This window comes from Balaenoptera borealis (assembly GCF_965194805.1).
Source record: "Balaenoptera borealis genome assembly, chromosome: 7".
Classification (NCBI taxonomy): domain Eukaryota; kingdom Metazoa; phylum Chordata; class Mammalia; order Artiodactyla; family Balaenopteridae; genus Balaenoptera; species Balaenoptera borealis.
The window spans coordinates 9,895,599-9,921,155 of NC_138864.1; the positions used below are offsets into that span (position 1 = coordinate 9,895,599).

Below are 25,557 nucleotides of genomic sequence, written 5' to 3' on the forward strand. Positions count from 1 at the left end.
GATAGCTAGATTTGTTCCAAATCCTAAAACTTACTGTGTTTTTTCATCCTAACACAATATTCCTTATTAATAAAGCTTAGGGAACAGTAAATCATTACTGTGTTAGGCAAAAAAAAAAAAAAAAAAAGAGCAAATAAACAAAACAAAACTAGACCTTGCAATAAAGACCTTAATGGTGTTTGAAACCCCTCCTCCGCTCCACAATACAAAATACACGTGAGATGGAGGCTGGGAAGCGGAGCGGTATACGAATTAGCAAAAAAAATTAAAAAAATAAAAATAAAAGTAAACGTGCTCTGGGTTTTCTTTCTGGAAAATTCTCTCAAGACGTGACTTTTTGTACTTTACGTCTCTTCCATTCACCAGCGAGAGTGGTACGGTCCCTGCATGAGCTGCTTCTCTTCCACTAGAGGCTGCTCGGCAATAAATTCGTGTGAAATAATAGCCTGCGCTCATTCTAGTTAGCAGTTAATAACTGGTTAACAGACATTTCCCTCCAATGGCTGTTTTCATCGCCCCAGAGCAGTGTCTTTCGCCCCGTCCCATCCGTCCCGTCTTCAGCAAAGCCCCAACCTCCCCCTCCCACCCCCCCAGTCCCCCGGAGCCCCGCACCGCGGTCCGCCCGCCGAGCCTCCGCCGAGGCGACAGAGGCTCAGTCGACGGGGAAGAAGCACTTTGCGAAGGAGCGATGCCGCCGCTCTCCGGAAGGCGAGCGTAGACGGAGCGCGGCCCGGCGCGCACGGAGTTAAAGGCGCCGCAGCGCGGAGACGGGAGCCGGCGCGAGCCCGCGAGGCCCCCGCCCCTCGCCCGTCCCCGCGCCACGCGCCCCACGCCGCGGGCTGACGCCGGACCCGCCGCAGGAAGCGGAAGGCGGGCGGCCGAGCGGCCAGGCACTGCCCCGCGCCGCGATCCGGGTGTGCACGCGCAGCCCGCCGGAGCCCAGCCCGGCGCCCAGCCCGCCACCGCGCCGCCGGCTCCCCGCTCCGCGCTCCGGGTCCCCAGAGCCGGTCCGCGCCGGCGAGCAGCAGCATGTCCGCGGCGCCGCGCCCCGGGCGCTGAGACCGAGCCCGCGAGACAGTGGCATTCCTTTCTTGTAGGGCTTTTTGGCTGTTGGCTACACGGATGTGACGACCCCCACCCCCTTTTTTTTTTTTTTTTTTTTTTTTGGAACGATGGGGATCTTTTTGGCGTATGTTGGATTTGTTTTCTTTTCTGTTTTATATGTACAGCAAGGGTTTTCTTCTCAAGGTAAGTCTGTGCTCACTGGCACATATACATTTGCTTGCGCCGTGAGTGTGTGTTTGTGTGTCTTCTCTGTGTTCAAAGAATGGCCAGGCAGATGTGGTGAGGTTCTCAGCAAGTAACAGAGGAATAGTGTTCTGTTTGGCATTTTTCTTTAAAGTTTATTAAATAGTAGCCCTGCTAGATTTGAGAGCAGATCTAGTTGGTGCCGGACAACGAGGTGGGTTCCTTGGTGAGCACAAACACAGGGTTATAAGTGTGTGTGTGTGTGTGTGTGTGTCCCTTGTATCTGTGTGCTTGCACAGGGTGACCACTCGTGCATACATAATCATCGCAAACAGAGCTGGGGATTGGGGACTGTCCATGGCCAGCTCTCCTCCTCGATGTAGGCAGTATGAGCTTCGAGTTTCCTTTTTCTGGGTCCGTGTGACTTCGTTTGCCTGTGTGTTTATCAAAGGACAGACTTCCCTGAGGACCCACAAAAAGGCACGGCTTGCATTACAAGCAGCAGCAGCAGTGGCCTGCTAAATCCAGTGGTTAGGACTTCGCAGGCTGCAGTGATCCTTTCAGCACCATGAGCAAATCACACCTCTGCTGTCAGAGGACTGCATCGCTTCTGCAAACAGAAATGCCACACTCTTCCTTCCAGCTGGAACGGAAGAGTCCTTTTCAGATCAGAATGTCTTCTTAACATCTCCCATTTCCTCTGAGTATAAATACAGTTCAGTTTCAATAGAGATCATGTTGGGATTTTATAAAAAAAATTTTTTGGAGACACTGATGGTGCCTCGCATTGAAAAGTGGGGGGCAAAGTGCATCCACCCTGAATCGGCCCTGCAGCCCCCTCAGCCCTCCTCCCCATGAGTTCGCATTGTAGCCGTGCACTTCCTTCAGCCACAGATCTCTCCAAGACTTTTAGGGAATCATCAGCTCTTTGCAAAATATTTCTTAGACAAGAACAACCATCCAAAGCATTCCATGTTGGAGAAGTGCCTTTGGGAGAGAGGAAACATATTTTTGTGAGTTTCACCATGACTCCATGAATCTTGCAAACTAGCAGTGTCGAGATTGGTAATGAAAAGGCTGGGAAAAAATGTCTCTAGTGACTTAAGAAAAGTCTTTAATCTGAACCAAGCCCAGGTGTGTGATTCTTACATCCCACGATGTATGACAGTTTACAATACAGTTGCTTGATGGGAACAAATATGAAGGTTAATTTGGAAAGAAATATCCACAGCTTAGAAAGCGTGCAACTTGTTTCACTGCTGTAGCCTTTGAATCACAATTGCTAATCAGTGTCATGCTATATCAGGAATGTAAATTTTGACAGATAATCATGATCCCTTCTCTATAAACGTGAAACGTCCAGTTAGTCATAGATTGTTTAGAAACTTGGAGGCAGGAGGCTCTGCTCTTGTATCAGGTTGACAGATACGTGTAAAATATACTTCACTGAAACCCTCAGTAAGTTTTGGGGAATACTGCAGTCTGACAAAAGATATTTGTATCTAACTGTGGGCATCTTGGCTAACAGAGGGGAGTTATTGGCAAGCCTGTTAACCTTTCCATTATCTGGACTTGATCAAAAACAAAATGATTTAGGCACGATACCAAAAATAAGACAAGAAAGAGGCAAAGGAAAGGGGGTTGGGGAGCCTCTGGGATGTCACAGAGGGGTTTTTGTTGCGGTTTTTATTTATTTATTTTTAAGTCGAAGGAAAATGTAGTGAGCTCTCAAGAGACGCTGTCAAGAGTGGTGTGTATATTCCAAAAGGGTGCGTTTCTGTTTTGCAGCAAAATTTACCGAGTTTCCGCGGAACGTGACTGCAACCGAGGGGCAGAATGTGGAGATGTCCTGCGCTTTCCAGAGCGGCTCCGCCTCGGTGTACCTGGAGATCCAGTGGTGGTTCCTGCGGGGGCCGGAGGACCTGGACCCCGGGGCTGAAGTGGCCGGGGCACAGGTAGCGGAGTCCCGTCGCCTTCGCGTCCGTCCCACCCACTGACTTAGACCTCTGAGTGTCCAGTCGGGGTCGGGCCCAAAATGATGCCTGGGCGCTCATGGGGCGCCCCCTGGCTCTCTCGGCAAGGAGGACGCCCAGGGATGCCAGGGGGTGAGCCGCGTGCCCTGGCGACACCACGTTAAAACCAAGGGAAGGCATGTTGTCCAGTCTTTCCCAGTTAAAGACTGGGAGTAGCCTCCTCCTTTTCGTACGGGTCATTGTGAGCTGTCCGTGATGGCACCGCCGTGTTGATACCTCCCCGGACACTCAGTGTCCCCTTCGGGACGGTGGTGTGAGGACAGGAATTATGTCGGTGTTTCCATCACCCCCGCCCTCCACCCCCGTCGGTTTCTCTCACCTCCGCCGTCATCAGAGGGGGGAGGGGAAGTGGAGGGGGGAGGGGAAGTGGAGGGGGAGAGAGGGAGGTGGGGGGAGACGGAGGACGGGGAGAGAGGGAAGAAAGGGTGACAGGGGAGAAGGGGACGGGGACTGACGGAGGGGCGACCCAAGTGGAGAGGGGGCGGGGAGGGGAGGAGAACAGAGCAGGAGCGGAGGGGCGGGGAAACGAGGGTCTGAACGGAGGTGCACACAGTTCTGCAGAAGAGGCGGCGGCCGTGCGGGGGCGAGAGGAAGCCTGTAGAAGGGACCGCAGGGAGGGGACGCGGGCCGGGGACGACGCAGAGTCCCGTCCCGCAGACTGGCGCGCCCCGGGGGCCTGACCCGAACGCAGCCCCCCGCGTTCCCGGGTGCCCCCGATTCCCAACCCTCCGGAATCCCAGCCTCCGCGGTCCACCACCGCCCCCCCGGAATCCCCACTCTCCGGAGTCCCTAATTCTCCCGCTCCCCGAGCCCCGCCCCCCAGTCCCCACCCTCCGGAGCCCCTAATCCCCGCTCCCGAGTCCCCGAGCCCGGCCCCCGGGCGGCGCGGGGCAGCGCCCCCCCACCCCCGCTAGGTTTGCACGGCCGAGGGCTCAGGCCGGGGCCGGTCTGAGCGTCCGTTTCCACCCCCCTCCCCCCACCCCGCAGGCGGAGCTGCTGCCATACCGGGACCCGGACGGCGACGGGACCAAGATCAGCGTGAGTGTCACCGCGACGGCTGCCCTCGGGCCCGCGGGCACCAGTTAGGGCATTTCAGGTTTTCAAAAGCCTATTAACTTACTGCCCCTGAAACAGGCAACTTGCATACGCAGGACGAGAGCCCGCTGTCTGTGTAGTGTCTTACCTCACTGGATACATACACACTGAAGCAGAGTTCATACAATAAAATTATTTATCTTAATGACGTAGATATTTGAACAATTACTAGGGAGTCATTTTGCCACCCAGAGAAGTGTGTGAGACTTTATTCTTGCTCTTATTAACAGTTAACGTAACTGTTAAAGGGCTGCGATGCTAATAATATCCGTTCAAAATTATACCAGTAATTATCCTTCAATAGCAAGTAAAACACTAACGGTACGAAAATCTTCCCAGGCTGAAAAAAATTAGAGCATCCAACAGAGTGTTGAAGTTGTAATGAAAACATCTCAACTTCAACGTCATTCATAATGCATGCAACGTATTTCTAATTGCCAATGCTCAAAATCATATAAATGTAAATATAAAACCAAAAGCCAATATAAATATAAAAACATTATTGGAGGAGGTTAACCTGTTGATAATACAGAGATGTATTTCTACTCTACTGGTTATTACTTTTCATAATTGTGAGTGAAATTAGAAAAAAATCTTTTTTTTACTACACCTCAGATGAAGCCATCTAGAATCATACTGTACAACTGCTCAGCTTGTTGATAATTAGTAAGCAAGTTACCATTACTAGAAATAATATATGTCTAAAGAATCTAAAAATCCAATGACCCACATTTTAAAAAGAAATTTATTCTGAGGCTATTACAACTAAAAGTGTAAAAATGTATTGTACTAATAAAATCAGATTCTCTAATCTAAATGTATAATCTCAACATGGAAGAAAATATCAAACAAAAATAAGATACAAACCAGAAACTCCAGTTTCTATTCATAAACTCATGGACTTTTTAGAATCTTTCAATTCAGTTATTCTTATATCACAGAAACTGTTGCTTTCTGACAGTGCTAGAAAAGCTTTATTGGTAAGATCCATTATTAACGATGTTTTCCTTAAATATTTCATTTTTCATATACACATACAATTAGATAGATTGTTTATTTCCTATTCATCTTTCATCCTTCACCCATACGCCAACCCTCCAAAGACCAGTGGTGGAGCAGCCTCACACATCTTGAGCTAGGGAAGCATGCAATCAGATGCGTAGCCATGCACACAACTGCTAACAGTATTATCTACGCCCAGAGTTCATATAATCTAGTAAACTGGAAAGCGTTCTAGACACAAACTGAGGTAGAAAGCAGTGTGTTCCCAGTTTATCCGCTGTGTGACCTTGAACATATGTCCTAAACCAGCAGTTAATTTGAATTCTCAGGAGACCTTTCACAGAATACTGATATGAGCTTTGCCCCCCAGAGATGCACACAGTGTTTCTGCATTAATCCAAATGAGAGCATTTTCTAAACCTCCTCAGGTGATTCTAGTGGGCAGTCAGTGTTGAAAATCACTGACCCAAACCCCCTAAGCCTCAGTTTACTATACTGTAAAGTGGGATAATAATAATATAAGCACTCTGACTACCCCAAACTTTATCAGGAGACCCAGCTGAAAATATATTTGAAACTATCGATTCCCTTTATTTTTACAGTATTAGTAATAGTCATATGTAATTTTTCATACACATAAATGCATACTTACGGTTCAGATGTTGGAAACTATTTGTATATACAACTCTATATGTAAAAGCCAGGTGAACACGTCCCAGATTTTCTTAATTACTTATGGCTATTTGAAAGTGTGAGGGCCAGTAGAGAAATAACTTTATGCCTCCCTCACTTCTTTTCTTATCTTTTGAGATTATCCAAATCCTTAAATCTTGAATGTCTTATGAAGTCCATCATTCTGTCAATCATGGATTATATATGATGTATATCAAATCTAGTTGTTCTGATAAAGATGCTTATAGATATATATATCTATTACATATTATAGAATTTTATATATTATACATAACCTTATATATAATCTTGCTGTTAATCTGGCATATAAATTATTGGTAGAAACGAGAGTCAATTTCTATTTTGAAAATCAAAGCAGTGTTTAACTGATGGCATCTCAAGTTCCAGTAGCACACAGACCCTATGGTAGCAGGGGGTATGTACTCGGAGCCATAGGATTTCAGGTGACATTAATCTGCTCCCTAAATCATGCCACCCCATGACTATAGGTCAGACTGCACCAACAATTTGAGGAAAACACATTACTGTCCAAGTCTATTTTGTCAGCCCCTTTAGTAATCATCCCAAAGTGGGGATAAAAGCACATTCTCACTTCAACTCAGTCATGACCAACAACATGTCTTTGTGATCTCTCAAGAGCGGTAGCCAGCAGTGAAGAAGTGAGAGAGGCTGTGTAAACTACACACTCAGCCTCATTAGGGCGTGCTTCATTCAGCTGAGCTCACCAGGCAGAGGCCAGTCCCATGATGGGAACGTGGCAGAGCTGGTCCCACAGCCTGGGAAATGGGAACCACGTGGCTAATGGAATCTGGCCCAGCTGGATTGAACTAAAGTCTCCATGATCTTGTGAATCCAGGTGTTAGTAGAATAGGATAAATAAGATCTTCCGATTTGGCTGCTGAGAAAATAAAACGCTTTCAGCCTATGGCTGTGAGGCCAATGAGACCCTTTAATTTCCCAGCGTTAGCAAGCTCGGGACAAGGTACTGGAACGCAGTCTCTTGATGTAGCACTTTATTTTTTTACTTGCAATTTTTCAGACAGTGAAGGTCCAAGGCAATGACATCTCTCACAAGCTTCAGATTTCCAAAGTGAGGAAAAAGGATGAAGGTGTATATGAATGCAGGGTGACCGACGCCAATTACGGAGAGCTTCAGGAGCACAAAGCCCAGGCCTACCTAAAAGTCAACGCCAACATCCATGCTCGGAGGATGCAGGCCTTCGAGGCCTCGCCCATGTGGCTGCAGGATGCGAAGCCTCGCAGGAACGTCTCGGCGGCCGCTCCCGGCAGCACGTACGGCTCTGCCAGCCAGCGAGTGCTCTCCACTTCCAGCCCTCAAGCGGTAGCCAAAATCCCCAAACAAAGTCCACAATCAGGTATGGAAACCCATTTTACCCCTCACAAACCCTCCACAGGAAGATGGTCAGAGTAGACAGATTTATGTGTGACGGTTTTAAAATTGGAGACCTAGTTCAGCTGAAATGAGGATGAGCTATGAGAGCCAGGGAGGCTGGCCTTCCCAGAGGATGTGAATTGCCCATTAGTCGATGGCAGTGCCTCATGTCCAGGGGATCTGAGAGCTGGACTTCTTTTCCTTCTGTGTTTCCACATTATAAGCACAATAAATCATGTAATGTTTGGTTGCATTATAAATGCATGTTTATTTTCTCCACGGATTTATGTATCGATAATGGCCCAAATTAAGAGACTTTCACTTAATCAACATGTAAATGAAAGAGACACACCACATTTTCAGGGACCTGTAGCCTTAAGCAGGGCCAGTCTCCAAGGGCTTCTGATTTTGAAGGAGAAACTTCAGCTGCTTGTGATGAAAGTGATGATGATAATGGGAGGAAATGAGGGGGGTGGGGGTGAAAGGCAGAAAGTGGTGCAGAGATAAGGCAGCGCCTATCAGTGTGGCTCCGATGCCAATTTAGAAGCTTAGTCAAGCTTAGTCACACGTTTCCTAAGTCAGCTGTGCAAGTTAAAGCTGCTCCGAATAGCATTAATTTATGCGCTCATTCAGCCAATGGAAACTCATTGAAGTTTTAACCTTGGGATAGGCAGTACCTTACACCACCCCAGACTGTTCTGTATTTCGCTCACACACTTGACGTAATATGATAGGATGAAGGGAGGATAAAATCTTTAATTTCTCATTTTTAAGTTTTTCCCTTTATAGTTTATCATTGAAGAATTATTGATACTACTGTTGATAATAGAAAATTCTATTGCTACCATTCAAATTCTCTTTAGCCATTACATTAAAAAAACTCACCATTTTATCAGGATGATATTTATATATATATACATATACGTATATATTTAAATCTTTATATATTTACATTTATATGGAGAAATATGTATATATATATATATCTTTAAATCCTTATTTGTAAACAACACTTTTAAAATAATGTGTGCCGCCCTAGGTTCCTCCTTAGGCTTCATGTGCTAATGGAGATGATTTGTCCTGAGCTTAACTCAGGGTCTCTGTGAGTTTGTCCTGCCTTTAAATGTAGGTGAGCAGCTATCCCAGCTTGCCTTGGTCATGGCAACTTATGTCAGTCTGATGAATAGACACCTTAGCCTCTCTGAAGCCAAATTTGTGTGACTTTGCCTTATTTTCCTCTTTATCATCTCTTTTATATCCCAAAGTAAAGAAAAAAACCATAGCTAGAATATGTGTGTATATATATTCACACACACACATAAATATATATATATACACACCCATATATATATATAAACACACACACACACCTAATGGTTATAATTTTTGTAGCCATTATTTGATAAAGATTTTATATCTTTGGAGACATTGCCCTCCTCCCTTTCATACCATCGAAAGAAGAAGCTAGACACTATATGCAAAATGACAGAGTACCCTCAGCTGACAGTTTACAACCTAATTGGTGAGGACTCCAAATCATGGAATTGAAATTATTAGCCTACATAGACTATTCCAAGCCAGAAATCATAAATCCATTCTGTGGAATCAGACAGACAGATTACCTATCCCAAGTGAAGGATTCCAAGCGTAGAATGAAATGTTCTATTTCTAAACTCTTTACGTTTTGGATTGAATAACCTACTCTAAGAAGATCTATTTTACTTTAGTCTCTTTCTTAGTATTGTGACTGGCGCTAAGTGGTAGACTCTACACATCTTCTAACAATTTTCAAGTAAAAATCACTGCTCATTTTCCACCCCATCACCAGCCTCACTCATTGCTTGTCCTAGAGGAAGAGTGAAAGGAGACAGGGGGTGCTGACTCATGGAAGCCCATAGCCATTCAAAGTCATTTCCACTAAACATTATCTGCTATAGCAAAGATGAATCGGAAATACATCAACATTTTTCACTTCTGTTTTTTTCTACCAGTGAATACTGGAAAATATTTTATATACATTTAACATTTTCTAGCTTCTAGTGCAGAAGCTAGGGTGGCTCAGCCACCCATTTTATTCATGTGTAAGTTTCTGTGCTTGCACAATTATTGCATAAAATACCATATTTGGGATGGATATTTATGTAAGATTATATTTCCTGTAACACCCACGTCCTGATTTATAATTTCACTTTATAATTTTTCAGGTTATATTCAAATAAAGCTGATTTCAATACCCACGCTTCATTTATTCACTCATTTATTCACCCTCCATCCTTTCAAGAGCTTATATGCCAGGCACAATGACACAAAAATGGAAGACATACTTCCATTCTTCAAAGGGTTTATATTTTTTTCTATTTTCATTTGTGAGGAAAACAAAGTATTTGTAAATTCCATTAACCATGCATCTTTCTTTTCTTATTCTGTTAAAGGCAAGACATGATGAAGACACAAAAATTAAAATCTTGCCTTTACAGACCAAAAGCTATACTAGCCTTTTGTTATTTTCACTTCATACAGGGAAGGCATGTGTCAGCCGTGGTATATATGACACTGTAATACAACCTGTTACCAAAGGCTGGTCTGTCAGCCTTTTAGTTTCATCATAGTTTTTAACTTAGTTGACTGGACTATTTAGATTGAATACTCAACCCTTAATTCATCCTTTTTTCTGTCAGAGAATTTCTGTGTCTCTATGAAGGAAAAGTATTAGCTGAAAATAACTCTGTAGGTATACACATATGTTCAAATTGTCATAGAATTACCCAGTTTTCCTAAAGCAGAAATTTACATGAAAAAAAGATGGAAAAATAGTCTATTACCATCTACGTATCACAAGATAAAGAAAAGATTTAACTATCATTCAATATAGCTACTTTTCCCAGATATTTTTCCAAAAGCTAGTGAGCATGTGACTATCCCATTGGGCTGTATCTTTATGATATCTCTTTTTAAATTCTTTTAATTCTACCTCCAGTTGATAATCCACAATTAGAACCAAAACAATGAAGAAAAATGATAAAGCAAACAGGTCGAACTTGGCTTTTGCCAAGTTAGTTGTTTCTTAGTTGAAACTTAGTTGTTTCTTAGTTGAAACTTAGTTGTTTCTTTTCTCCAGCTCTTTGTCTGTACCCATAACTGACATTGAAGAGTGTCCTGTAGGTGCTCTGAGGGTAACAATTCCTGATTCTAGCATGAAGTGGTTTAGTTCCACCTGCACAGAGAACAGATCCCCAAATACCTCAATAAACTACACCGTTCTCTACGTGTTTTTTCCTGTCTCATGGAGAACATCTACTCCTTACAGAAGCCAAACATCCCCTCCATTCACCACCACCCCACTTCCCTTCCTTTGTTCCCCCCATCTACGTTCCCTTCTATGGGTCCTCTCCCCCAACCCTGGCCAACAGGCCAACAAAACTGTGACTACAGCCCAGCCCCGCCCCCCGAAGGTCACACCTCCGCCCTCCCTCCGCACCCCTGGACCACCCGTCTCCCCTTCCCGCGTCCCGAGTCCTGGGGGGCGGCGCGGGGCAGGGAAGCTCTCCAGTCGCTGGTCTCCTAAACTCCCCTCTGGCCCCTGCTTGTTGGCCGTTAGTGTTCCCCTCTCTTTGTGGGCTTCTCCTCCTAAATTCCTCTCTTAAGTGTAGTTCTTTTCCCGTTCTCAACGCCCTGATCTCATCCATTTCTGTGGTTTCGACTGCTGACGTTTCCTTAGAAAACTTATCAGTTGATATTCCGATGCGGATTTCCCTCTGGAGAGCCGGACGAGAGCACCCGCTGTCCCCGTCGTGCTCCCCATGTCTGTCCTGTGACCACTGTGACAGTGAGATGGGAAGGAGACACGTTGCTGACTGAAGCCAGCCTTTGACCTCAGCCCCAGCTGACTGCCCCCCCACAGACTCCTGAGAGATAATAATAAATTGTTGTTTTAAGGCACTAGGTTTTAGGGTGGCTTGTTTCACAGCAATAAATATTCAGGTCAGGCCCCTAAACTCAAATATTCAAAATCAAATTTACTATCTTAGCTTTCTCACCAAAAAAGAAATGTTCTTCCTCCTACTGTCTTAGAATTGCCTGTTTCCTCATTCAGGTCCCCACAGCAGTTTGTTTACACTGACTTTGAAGCCCTCCTTGGGTCTTATAGTAATTTTTCCCTGGGGCTTTTCTCGTCTTAATGCTGGAAGTCCCACTTTCTGGGAAGCCTGACCCTCAGGCAAAACAGGGTAGGTGATCGCCCTAAAGATAAGCTCTTGGCTGCAAAGATCACCACTTCCTTTTGCATTCCTCTTAAGTGCCTAGAACACGTGGAGCTCACGTGTGGCAAGAAAAGGAAAAGAGAGAGGGCCAGTATGTCTCTGCTTTTATCTTCTTTTTCTTATATTTGCATAAATAGATAATATTGCCACTATTGCCAAAATGATCAAGACTCCTAAACAGTGCTTCTCGAAGTGCAGATGTCCTGTGCCAGACTTACCAGAGAGCTTGTTAAAAATTCATATCCCAGGACAAATTTCTGAGTCTAGAAGCAGAAATATGCATTTTTATGTGCAGTAAATTATGAGAATCATTATCTCTAATGAGTTCTTATGGCTGAGAGAAAAAAATTTTTTATTATTTACTATGAGATGTGTGTGCATGTGTGTGATGCTACAAAATACACTTTTAGAAACTGGTCTTTTGCTATTATATTTTCCAGTAATGTGATGGACTTTTGTGAAACTTTTCTTCACTCCTGTGATCAACAGCTGGCACTCATAAGAAAATTGGCCATGGTTAAGGTGTAGTTATGTTTCCACGTGTAGTCGCTCAGCAGGAATACTGACTCTCTGAACTCAGAAATATGATGATTGTGTTTTCAACATGATGTGAACCTGAGCATTCAGAGGCAGCTGCTGCTACAGCTGCTAGAAGCCAAGGGCTCCGGAAGCTCCTCTGTGGCTGGCTGACAAACATGGCAGCTTTCCAAAATAGGCCAAAGTTAGCAAGAAAGATCTTACAGCAGATTTCAGAGCTGGTGAGGGGAGGGAGATAAGGGGCTGAGTGTCTTGCAGGAAATTATTTTCCTGATTTAAAATTTGAGGAAATGGTGCACAGCATCCAGGTGGAGAGCCACTTGTATAATCCAGACCTCAATGTTGATTTTGGTTTAAATGATCCAACTTGGCTGTTTACACAGGCTAAATTAATTTGATCATTGTAATTCTATCAGTTAAATGGCTGCTATGTAAATCAAGCATCTATGAATAAGGTGAAAAATAGATTTGAGGCAATGCTTTGGATAATACAGGCTAAGGAATCTGCTAGAGCTATGTTTGAACCGGAATTATGTAGATTAGGAGTCTATACTTGCTAAATTCTCCTGCAAGCTGTATTTAACTCATTGAAATTCAGTAACTGGCTGGGTCTGTAAAACCAAGGCTCTGCTGTGTGCCAGAGGGGTTTTTCAATGCGTGGCCACCTTAGGGTTCCTTCAGGTTCGTTTGTGATTACTAGGAGCTCTGTGACGGAGGAGCCATGAAGCAGAATTTGCCCATGTTTTAAGGTCTTGTCTCGAATGACTTCGTGATCCTTGAGATTTCAGGAAGCTTCCAGGGGAGCAGTTTTCTGGGTAGATGACCAACGGGTTGAGAAGTTGCTGGAAAGACCTCACTCTGTTGGTTAACATAACAAGAGTCCTCCAAGAGAAAAGAAAGGCAAAGGCTCCTTCTCCCAAGGAACACTGCTGCCACCTATAGGCTGACACAGGTGCATTCATTTCAGCTGCCAAGGAGCAGAAATCCACTGGAAGATGCTCCTTTGACCTTCAGGGGCCTCTCACCAGTAGAGGGGGTGGGCACAATGGTTAAGGAGAGAGACTGTTCACACCTCATGGCCATCACACAGAGCTGCGTGTACTTCCAAGTCCTCATTTATTAAATGGAAACTGTCGTATGATTCTCACAGAGCTTTGAGGATTAAATGAAATTACATACATAGAGAGCATGACACTGATCAACTCTCGAAAAGTGACAACTAGTTGCTCTATTAGTATGACTATTATTGCATGTGCTTATATACTATTATTATTAGCAGCAGCAATGAAATGATGAGAGTAAATGGTCCCCACCACCTGGCTCTACTGTGGCGAATATTTTCCTGGTTGGCTGTGTGTAGGTGACTGAGTTAAAGAAAGGAGACTGGGTCTTCATTCCTGACTTATGTTTTATTGTTCATAATTTCAGAGCTTCCTTTTTTCCTTCTATCACAATGATGTTAATTGATGATAAATTGTCCCCTACATAACATAACTACATACAATACTAGCCACCAGCTGTCTTGCCTAAGGCTGTAACTAGATGGTTAACTTTATTGGTAAAAAATAATAAAATTCCAAAGGATTTTTAGGACTCTGAACTGTGTGACCTGAATAAAGAATGGGTCTTAGGAAGCTGAAGTTATACACACCGGCTGCTACCGTAATTAAATTCAAGCTTTCCAAAAAGACCCTTGGAATTTCTTAAATCAGAAAATAGTTATAGATAATATAACTGAAGATATAAACATGTGAGAATATAAATATATGAGAATATTATTAAAAGCTTTAAAAAGAGAGAAAAACAAAATGCATTTAGAACCTTTTACAAAGAATGGCATAGTTTGTGGTAGTAGATAGATACAGATTTGACTCCTAGATTCACTCTCTACCAGCTCGTTTGTTGAGTGAGCTGCACACAGAATCTCTTGGAGCCTCAGAGTCTTTATATGTAAAACTGAGGCAGCGACACATGTGCCCCAAGGGTCATGTTAGCATTAAGTGACATGATGTATTTTAAATGTCTAGCAGAGTAAACCTGGCACATGAGTGAGCTTGGCCCTTATTAGTTCTCTTCCCCTTTACCTAGCAGATATTAAAGTATATTATCAAATAACCATGAGTTAAGAGGGCCATAAAGGAACAGAAATATGAATAGAGATGAAAGAAAATAAGAAGTGTGGAAGCTCTAAAATTGGTAAGATAAAATAATATCTGATGAATTAAAAATGTAATAACTAAGGGAGGATTTATTCAATTAATAAATAACAAGTAGATATTATTACAATTTATGATACATATCCAAATGAACGTCGATTAATTAAAGAGCTGACCAGTAAAGAAATATTCGACATAGGAAGATCAGCATGAAATCAGAGGTCTGAGACTTTGAAGATTTAAAGTTACAAAATATACAAGTGAAAATAACATTTTACTATAAATAATTTAAAACATTTGTTTGATTAAATGAAGTGTAACTAATAAGTGATATAACAGACAAGGAAATATTTGTGTCTAATATTCAGGAAAAGAAGGGAAAATGTCCATTTTACAGATGCAGTGATTATATGATCCACTCCAGATGACTTAGAGATATCAGATGTGATCAAATAATATTGATAAAATCAAAGTAAAGATAAAATTAAATCAATTCTCCATATGACAGCAATAACCAAACAGAAAATATTTGTGGCATAATATATAATCCTCAACAGTAGCAACAAGAAAAAGGTATGAAATGTCTTATTTTTTAAGGCAGTAGCAAATAAGTAGTATAAAGATGAAAACCATTAGAACACTTTGTTAAGAGTTTAGGTTTGAATAAATGAGTAAATATGGTGTTTTTGTATGAACAAGCTCACCATTATAAATACGTCAGGTTTTTCAAAAGTATTTGTAGACTTACTGCAGTCCCAGTCAAATCCATAGTCATTTAAAAAACTTTGACACGTATAATCTTGGCAAAGATTTTAAAAATCAACCTGTGTCAAGCTTACAGTGATTCAGGCATTCTGCTGTATCATTACTTGCAAGGAGAATGGTACTTCCCTTCTGGAGGAAAACTGGCAGGAAAGATAAGTCACAGGACTTGAGATTGTCCCTGAGATGATACTCCTGGGAGGAAATTCCAAGGAGCTCAGGAGAGAGGCAGACCCAGACCCAAGAACAGGGATGCGTATCACAGAGGTCTGCCCACAGCCGGAAATACTCAAAGGGCCAAGAGTAGTAGGGAGGTGTCGCAGTGAACGTGACAAAGCCATACAATGAGTATTAAGCACCTTCTAGAATCATGTTTTCCAAAATGTTTAATGAAATTAGAAAACAACCAATATATAATATAATGTGAAAAAATATAGGATACAAAAAATATAGGATAAAAAACTTTAAAGTGAAAAAATAAAGAATATATAATATAATGTGAAAAAATATAGGATACAAAACTTTAAAGTGAAAAAATAAAGAATACTAAATTTTAAATCAATCTCAGATATGTGCATATAAAAATGACAAATATATGAAAATGTCCATCAAAAGTCAAGATATCTTACAATTTTTAATTATTTGATTATTTTGTTTGTATTGATAACATCTGTGCATTGATAATTTATTACTTTTGTTATAAGAAAATAATAATATTATTTTAAATTTTCCAAATTTAAAAATAAGCCAATGACAGCTCCTGAGAGAGAAAACAAACTAACAAACAAAATATATTCAACAAATAAACAAAGAAAGGCAAAGTAAAATCAAGGTGTTGTGTGATTGTGAAGCTCATGACAAAAATATACATACATGCATGTACTCGTGTGCATATGAAAATTGAAAGCACTACTATGAAAGTGATGTCCTCAGAAATTGCTAGTAGCATTGAAATTAAGAACGTTATATCTTATTTCCTGGGAGCTGGGTGGAGAATCTGACCATCAAATTATTCTTTTTGTTTTTCTAAACATAATCGGTGTGAGCTTGGTAAATATATTGATAAAATAAATCAAGCACATAATAACGTTCATAAATAAAATGTCATGCAATCATTTCCCTCTCCATTGTGTGACTCACTGAGCCCCCAGTTTGGAGGGAGATCAAAGTGGTGAGCAGTGGTGCGGTCATTGGCAGATGATGACTGCACCATCATTTATAAATCAATACACTGCGAGATTTATAAATGATTATTATGTTTGATTTCATATGACTGCTTTGAAAAAGCCTGAGAGAGCATTTCTTCATGAATTCAGAATCCTATCTGCATAGAAATATAGGTTACACTCTCAATGCTTGAATTAAAGCAGATTGTAAAAGCTAGGAGCACCTCTTATCAGCTTCCTTAGGACACTGTCCCCACTAAGTGCTCTGGGTCACAGCCCCTCAGCAAAGCCATCCCACATTGGCACCACTTGTCCTCATAGTTATTCTTGAGTTGAATGTGCTTCTTTAAGCCCTCAGACAAACTCGATACTTCAACAACAGTGTCAGTGCAACAAGGCTACACATGTGTGCGATCCCTAATATGGATTTGTGATCATTCCAACAAGGTGTGGATGAATATCTACCTTCCCATTATTAATAAAGAGTTTGATCCTTAATAATGAAAACATACCCACAGAAGGCATATTTAAACTGTGAGTAAATAGTTTCAAGCACTTTAGCAGCATTTATTTATACACCCGTAAGTGGAGTGCCATTAGTGAATCATTCTTATTTATGCGTTAAAGCAGTGATTAAATATATGTAGCATTAAACTTAATTCTTGGAAAACATTTTGTGTTTCCATGAATTTATATTGTTCTCCCATTTTGTCAAAACCACTCATATTTCCATATATTTCTAATAGGCAGAATTGAGAAAATTTAGCGTTTTCAGGAATGAAGACTCTCCAGCTGAGATTATGATGCGAATCAGTTCGTAGCGTCAGACAGAACTGGTTCTGAGTCTCAGTGGCCGCCGTGTACTCACCGAGCAAACTTAGTGTGTTATATAATCCCTCTCGGTTTCACTTCCTCAATCAGCAAAACGATCATATAGCAGTCTCCCGGGACCATGGTCAGAGGTAAAGAAATATTAGCTGCTGCTGTCCTAATCATCACCCTGTCTGCACCAAGATCAGTTCCTACTTGAATGAGTCAATTACAGTGAAAATGTTCTGTTTCGAGAGATGCACTGTGGCCTTAGCAGGCAGGAAGCAGCATCATTTTTTTGCCCATTCTTGAGTCACTGTGGAAGGTAGGAACCCTGAAAGCCTGCAGGGATTAGCTGTAAGCAAGAAAGTCTAGAACATTCTGTGGTGAATGGGGTATCACCCATGCACCTTGTCACCTAGACCCTGTGTATGTGGACAGCTGCACTTGGCTCCCTCAGCTGCAGTAAAAGGCCTGGGAACTGAATAGACATGTAAATTTGCTGACTGAAGGAAAGCAGGAAAGGAAATTTAAACAGCTGCTGCCGACATGCCTGGGCAAAGCAAAATAGGCGATTTATGTATTAGGTCAAAATGAAGCCTATTTCTTCTAAAAAATGGGTTTCTGGAAGAAATCGGCCTTGGACCCATAAGAATCTAATACAAAGATATTCTTTTCAAAAAATTATAGAATAAAATCATCCTATTATTTGACCTTTCCCCTTAAGTCATGATTTAGTATGTGCAAACCTGAATAAAAATTGCATTCAAAGCTAGCTCAGATTTTCTCACACAGCTCTTTTCATATCTTAAAGCTGGCATCTGTAATGAAAGAGAGGTAAGTCAAAGGCCTGTCCATCCCTAGAGCTGTAACGGACACTCCATTCTTTATAAGCTTAGCCTCTTCACAGGCAAGACAATTATTTGAGTGTTGCTTCTTTTATAGTTGGAAATTTTCCATTTTTAGGTTTGTTCATATGATAAGCATCACGAATATTCACTTTTACAAAATAAAGATGCTGGAGTCAGACCAGGGAGCCACAGCAGGACAGAAATTGTGTTCTTTCTCTTTTCTTGCTCCTTTTGACCCTACCTGATACTCAAACAAGAAAAGAGAAAAACCTATGAGAATCGTACTTAAATCTGTAGACAGGTGCCCTGAATTACGACTCTTCCCCATATGGAAACCAAGAGTTGTGCTCACGGAGGAAATTAACCCATCACAAAATAATCCCAGCCAAGAGAAAGAGGATATTTGAAGAGCTGGCAAGATATAGATGGGATAAATTGTGTAGTTAGTTGTCTTAACGTTCTACTTACTTCTTTGAATTAAATACCCATATCCTGTATCTTTTCTGGTGGCCAAGAGCGCTGGTTGTCTTTCTCTCCCGTCACTAATGGTTGCACTTTGAACATAAACTTAACCTTTCCTGGCCTCAGACTATAAAATTTGAATCAAAAGTTTAGAAAAGAGAAGTTCATAGAAAGAAGAGGGCATGCAGGAACAGTGGTGGAACCACCTCTCATTCAAATATTTAAATGAATTTGGAGGAACCTTCAAGATCTAAAAGACTACAATATGAAAAGTTCAAAATACTATATCATCAGACATTTGGCAAAACAAACTTTACTTATTAACGTTTAGGAAAACAAAGAAGCTGATAGTGTTTTCATATCCAATGTTTATCAGTTCAGACTTGGGGAAAAGAAGTTTTCTAATTTTTCTCTAAAGTGTGTTATAGCCAGTGCATTTTCGCTGAAAAGATAAATGTACACTTCAATAATAGCTTCACATCTTGACCTAACAGGTGTGGAGACAGTGAGGCAAGGTTGCTTGCCTCAGGGAGTTTCAGAAAGAAGCACATCCAGACTCTGAGTCGATCTGACTGCATTGCTCTTTCTTCATTTCTGTACCTTTGCTTTACTACCTATTAACCGTGTAACCTAGGGTGAGTTATTCCATGCTGCTGAGTTACATTTTCCTGACCTGTATGTTTACTATACTGGGCTGATGAGAGGATGAACTAAGACAGTGTATGCATGTAACATGTATGCACATTCCCTGACATAGCAGGTACCCAATCCACTGTAGCCATCTTGCAGATTGATGTGAAGGAGAAGAGGGTGCAGCTTTGTTCAGTATGCCCAGTGTCTTCCAGCCTCATGGCTGTAGATGCAGGAAAGACATGGCAATGTAGATGGAAGGTGCAAAAAGGAGCCAAGTTCTTCCATCAGGCAAGACAGATGAGGGCCAGGCAGGCTTTCCCGGCTAGAAGGCTGTGCTGAGTTAAACAAGGCAGGCGGATGGCAGTGACTCTAAGGATACGGTGATAAACTGCTCCTTCCCTACCTGATCGCTGAGGATGCCAAGGTCTCAACTCTGTGTTGTTGTGATTCGTTTTTATTTTGTTTTGTTTGTTTTTCTTTTAAGAAATAGATGGAATTTTCTGTTATTCTCTGGAATTATAATTATACATACTGAAGATACAATATTTGAGGCTTTTTTTTTTCCTATTTCTCCTTGGCCAAACTCATTTGTCACAGACACTGTCTTGGGCCATGCCTGATGTCCACATCCCAGTGAGGGCGATGTGATGCGCTATCGCATGAAGTATAAAAAGGGCTGAAAATTGGAGGCTAAGTGTCTGTACTCATTAACTTCTAAGAAGACTTCTTAGACTTTTCCATTTGCAAAATGGAGCAAATCCTCCCTCCCCCTACCTTACAAAGGCATGAGAAATTACACCTGAGAGAGCACCAAGGAAACCTTTAAGCATAAAAACAAATGAAAGGCATCATTATTAAGTTGAAGTCAAAGGACATCATGAAATCACACTCTGAGTCAGAGAGAAATCTCTAGGTTCTATTAGGCTACTCTTCATTGAGGCATGTTATCTGCACATTTTCTTCCCATAATTTAGATAATAGCATTTCCCTTTCTTCTTCATAGGGTATTTTGTGTTGGGGACAAAAGTTTAAAAACTCAAGGCATTGTTTTAAACTTTGAGAATAATAAAAAATTGCTAAAATTTCATCCTTGCCTTTAATGAGCTTATAGTGTAATCAGTGAGGTAAAATATGAATATAATGAATCACAAGTCAATGTGAGCCATGTTAAGGGCACAAGAGAGGGAAAATCAGAAGGCAGAGGAAGTTCAGAGGAGAGAGAGCTTACAACTTGTTGGTGGGAACAGACACAACAGAACTCAGCTATTTGAGGGCAAGAGTTGCTTAAATGCATGATCATCCTAGGGGATAACAGGTTATCCTGATTGGCTTGGGCATAGAGCAAAAGGAAACCAAATAAAGCAAAACAGATAACCAAACACAATGTCTGGCATACTCATGAAAACATATATATAAAACAATAATATGCAAACAATTATTATGCTCATTTTAGAAAACATCAAAGAAATAAATACCTTATTTGGGATTTCAGAAGTGAGTGGCTGCAGAGGAAATTGGAACTCAGGGCTCCTGATTGCAATCCTGAATCTCATTATTTCAAAACAGTAAAATGTTTCTATTTGTAAAAATGAGACTAGAGTATGACTCATGGCCAAAGTTTGCATTTTACAAAAAACATTTGCTTCATTTTCTCTAGAATAGACCATAACATGTTTGATAAATAGTAATATTATATTCAGAATAGTGTATATCTGAATGAAATTGACCACGATGATTATTTGTTAAAATTACACAGGATAAATTATAGCATTTTAGATTCTCAGATTTCACTGTCAAAGTCTTTGGGATTACAAAGATAAAGGAGCACATACCCCTTCATTCCAGACATAAATAAAACTTAGAAAGAAGAGCAAAACAGTCAGTGATTTGATGACAAAACAGATTTGCTTTAGAATTTACTGTGCAGGAAAAAAAATATATTTGGCTTGACAGAAATAAATTTCATTTAATGAAAAATATGCTAGGAAATGCAGGTGCCTAGAGTGGATGAATGATTACAATCTGGTAAAAAAAGTGGTGTGTTGCAATGGTTTATTGCATATCTGATGGCTATTCAAATTTTTAACTTTAAAATACTCTTTACAGTATATAATTGGGTTTTTTCCAGTTATACTGCTCATGTAAATTTTGTTTTAACTTGCACATACTGGACACAGTGTGATAGGAAATGTTGGGTTAGAATGACGTAGCTGTTCCCTTCGAATCTCACAGGAATGATGGGCCTCTCCTGCGAAGGGTTGATTAGTCGAGAAATGAGCTGCATAATTCACAGTTTCAGCAAGTTGGAGCCCATCTTCAATGTTCATGCTGAAAAGGAAACCATTATTTCACAAAATATTGTTTTTGAAGAGCAAATCATTTTCCTTGGTTTTATTGTTTTTAGCATTTTTTGAACCTTTATTCAACATCAGACATACTTTGTGTCAAGCGCTGTTAGCAATTTAAGGAGCCATGTAATCATTTTCTTTCTTTCTTTTTTTTTTTAATTGACTGAATCCCTGTCAAAGAGTCTCTCTTCAAAAGATAACAAGGGCATATATTTAATTTTGGAAAGCTCTGATGCTAGTGGTTCTACATAGATTTTATATGTTTTCCTTGCATGATCTTTGTACTTAGAGCCGCATGTGGGCTGTACCTTTACTTTTGCAATTTGAACCTTGTCACCCAGCTTGAGTGAAGCAACACTCTCCGGAGACCCACCACTAACCTCTGGTTCCTCAGTCATTAGGTTTCTGTGTTAAATACATGACTCACCTCCTGAATGAAGGCAAATCGATGGTGACACTAAAGTAACCTAACTGAAAACAGAAATATGAGTCTGCTAAACGGCCCCTTTAGAAGCCCAAATATTTACTCTACAGAGATTTTTTGAGAGCATGTGTTTTCACCACAATTTCTATCATTGCCGATGTGGACTTGAGCATGATTTAGCTGAAATATTCAAAAGATTGGATTTTCCTACCCTCACCCCCTTCAAACCTTTTTAACCTTTCTTAAATTTAAAAAAAAAAAAAAAAGAAGAAAGAAAAGAAATGCTTTGAGGTCCATCCCATTTTTGTTTTCTCACTAATAAAGGTATTAAATACATCATTTGTAGCTTACTGGATAAAATATGTGAAGAAAAATGCAAAAAGGCAATTTCATTCTCTCCCTTATGGAGTCTCAGAGCGCTTTCAAAATTTCCAATTCTTGATAGCGCTAACTTTTCTTCAGATTTTAAGGATAAAAAGTTGAGAAAGATCTTCCCCTAAAAGCAGATACCCCAGCGCACCCACTCCAGAACCTGTTCTCCAGGCCCTTGAGAAGGCTACTGCTCTCGGTTTGGGTTTTATCTCCTGTGGTTTTACGCTTGCAGTGGTAAAACAGGGGATGTGTTTTAGACACCCGTATAGGAACAACCAAATGACTATAGGGAATGATCCTCAAAGAGGGAAAAGTATCTGCATTTGTTCCTCTAAGCGTTCCCAACTGTGGGATGGCATGGCTTGAAAACAGACAAAGCAAACGAGACCACTTCCCGGGACTGAAATACTTTGTATGTGTTGTTATTTGCAGTGCATGCCAAGACATTCATGGGCACCAGAGCCAAGCTGGCGAGCTAATTAAATATATATATGTATGTGTTTAAAACAGCCTAATAAGGAGCATTGGAAATCTTCGAGATGAGCGAATATCTTATAACTTCTTCCGCAGGTGCGAGGATAGCTACAAGCCATGGACTTTCTGTCCTGCTTCTTGTCTGTGGCTTTGTGAAGGGTGCTTTGCTTTAGTCTAAAGTGCTGACTTTTTTCCAATATCACTTTCTCTTCTTAAAGCAAAGAGCAAATCGCCTGTAAAATCTACGGAGCGGACAGCAAAGTTGACCCTAAACTCCAAGCACCACTCTGCACCCACTGTACTCTAATTACCTACACAAGGAGCACCTGCTTTCGGAAACAAACGAAGAGGCTATCTCACTTTGTTCATAACATTTTCTTGGGCAAATCATTGATCTTTTATTTCAAGAGAATTAGCGTGAAGTGATAGAACATTTTCTAATAGCAAGATCTATTTTTTTTTCCTTTTCTTTCGGCTGCTCAAAGCATCATCTCACTGACTGCTCAGGGGTTGGCCTGACCGTCATCGGTATAGTGAAAATTTACTACAGATACCACTGATTTCCTACTAAAAGACCCATTATCTGCAGGAAGTAAGCAGAGATCAAAAGGCTACAGAACATAAACTATCATCAAACAAAACTCCTGTCTGGGGGCAAGAACAAAATTTTCAACACTGCGAGTCAACAATGAAAACATTGTTTTAGATAAGAAATAATAAAAGAGAATTTTTTTTTTGCATTTTTCCCCTTTTCTTGGGTTTTTCTCCTTTTTCTTCATTGTAGTTCTTGTTCAATATGGCAAGTGCTGAATATGGCCAATCCCTGTCAATCCTGGGAGGTTTATATAAAAACATTTTGAGTGTTCTATATTTCAGTGCATTTTAATTCATTTTGCAATTCTTGTATATGCAAATGATAAATTCTGTAAATTGCTTATAGTATGTGTGATATAACTTCAAAGTAGATAGACTATGAGCCTCATGCAAGCTGATTTTTATCATTCTCTATATAAATATATACAAATAAGTATCTATATGTTTGGTCATCAACCAACTTTTTTTTGGTTAAAACATATGTTTTTCACTTATTCCTATATTGTGGGGATTTTGTAATGCATTGTTTCACTTCCACAGGTTTGACAGTTGCAGATGGTTTCTGTTGCCTTCTGCTTCCTTCTGGAAAATGCGTATTCAAAATCATATCGGTCTCTGATAAATGAATTAATTTTGCTGTGTGTATGCTGTGTTGAAATTTGCTATGTTCCTTCATATGTGGTGTTTATTGAGGTTTGAGGATCTTTTGACTCTGAAGAATGTAAGCTCTCTGGTTTCGACAGCCATTCCTGTATTATCATCATCATTATTGTCAAAAAGCAGTGTTGCGTCTAGAAAATTTGCCTTGGAAGTGAATATGGGGTAGGTGAAGTGGTCATCGTGAATCCCTAAATTCATGGAAGAACACTTCTTGCTGTGGCTAAAAAATGCTGCTTCCTTTGACCTTTATGAATTTTTGTAGCTTTGTCATTCTGTTATTTGCTGCTAATTATATTTTAATGTCTCCTAATTAAAAATTAAAATTTGGTTGTTGGCTAAATATAATATGCAAAAGATGACTGCAGATCCCTGACTAAAGAAGATAATGTGTTCAGTTTTCACTAGTTAAGTGAATTATAACTTTAAATATTCCATTCTTATTTTTGGCTTTATGATAATTCAGACTATTTTATTTAGAACCTGTTTTGTACTCTGGCAAAGAATGATAGACAGGACTAGCAATGTGTTCCATATACACTATGGAGTAGATACGATTGAGATGGAAATGACCTAAGTTTTCCTTCCAGAGAGATTCTTCCATTTTCTTTCATAACAAACCAGAAGTTCATCTCTATAGGACCGTCAGCACCAAGCCTAAGGTCCTAGACTGAAGCTTGAAGGCAATGAATACCTCTGCTTTTCAAAGGTAAATGCATTGATTTTCTGCAATTCAATTACAAGCAATGTGATATTTTCATAATATCCTTGACATTATCTTCTGAGAAATAATGTTTCATGCTAAATATTTTATTGACATTTTTCTTGTTCATTTGGTTTATTATTTCAGTCTAATGAGAAAAATAAATAAAAGATTTGATTGCACTATTTTATTAACCTAGAAAAATTATTTTCTTTCAAAGTTTAATGCCTAAAACGCATGAAATAATGATAAGACAAATATTATTTATTAAGTCTATCTGGACTCTAAAGATTGCATACATTCACGTATAAATAAGTATACTGATTCAAATTCAGTCAGTCTGGGAAAATCCACCATGTAATTTACTTTTACCCAAAGTTCAGATCATGAGATTGGTCAGTTCTAAAGCAAGATGGACATGTATCTCTGTATCAGTGATGTTCACCATGCTCGCTTGTAATAAAGGACATTATGTTGGTTGGGAAGAACTCTCATTACACTCATTGTGTCAGGGTACAGAATAACAGAGATTTCTTTGTCAGTGTGCTACCAAGAGTCTGACTCGCTAACTTCTTTGAGAAAGAACATGGCATACAATCTATTTCTCCAAACTAGAAAATTTAATGTGGAATCTTAAATATTGGAACAGAAGCTATAACAAATTAAAGAGACATCTAGTTCTTTTCACCATATATTGTCCCTCTGGGACTATTACTTGGTGTGTAACCGTAACTATAGAAACAAATAAAGATCGAAAAATAAATTATTTGACTTTCTCAACCTTGATTTCCAAGGTTAAATGATAAATATTTCTATAAGAGTGAGTCACAAAAAGTTCAAACTGCTTACGTGAATTCAAGTCAAATTCGTGAGTTCTTTCGTAAA

General features: G+C 40.5%; 1 protein-coding gene and 1 long non-coding RNA gene across 4 annotated transcripts in view; one reads left to right on the top strand and one right to left on the bottom strand.

Annotated features, from left to right (window-relative positions):
- LOC309632312 overlaps window positions 1–25,557 on the bottom strand; it is a 1,044,736-nt gene that overhangs the window by 518,718 nt on the left and 500,461 nt on the right. The window lies entirely within an intron of this gene.
- VSTM2A (V-set and transmembrane domain containing 2A) lies at window positions 552–24,299 on the top strand. 3 transcript variants are annotated; one of them, XM_082399647.1, is made up of 5 exons: window positions 552–1,248; window positions 3,037–3,203; window positions 4,269–4,319; window positions 7,111–7,447; window positions 22,815–22,930. In XM_082399647.1, exons 1-5 carry the CDS (start codon window positions 1,173–1,175, stop codon window positions 22,889–22,891), a joined length of 708 nt encoding a protein of 235 aa, XP_082255773.1. In that variant the 5' UTR covers window positions 552–1,172; the 3' UTR covers window positions 22,892–22,930. The 3 variants fall into 3 exon arrangements, with proteins under 3 accessions (XP_082255773.1, XP_082255774.1, XP_082255772.1); XM_082399648.1 differs by lacking the exon at window positions 22,815–22,930 and adding an exon at window positions 22,677–22,808 and having other exon boundaries at window positions 554–1,248; XM_082399646.1 differs by lacking the exon at window positions 22,815–22,930 and adding an exon at window positions 22,937–24,299 and having other exon boundaries at window positions 556–1,248.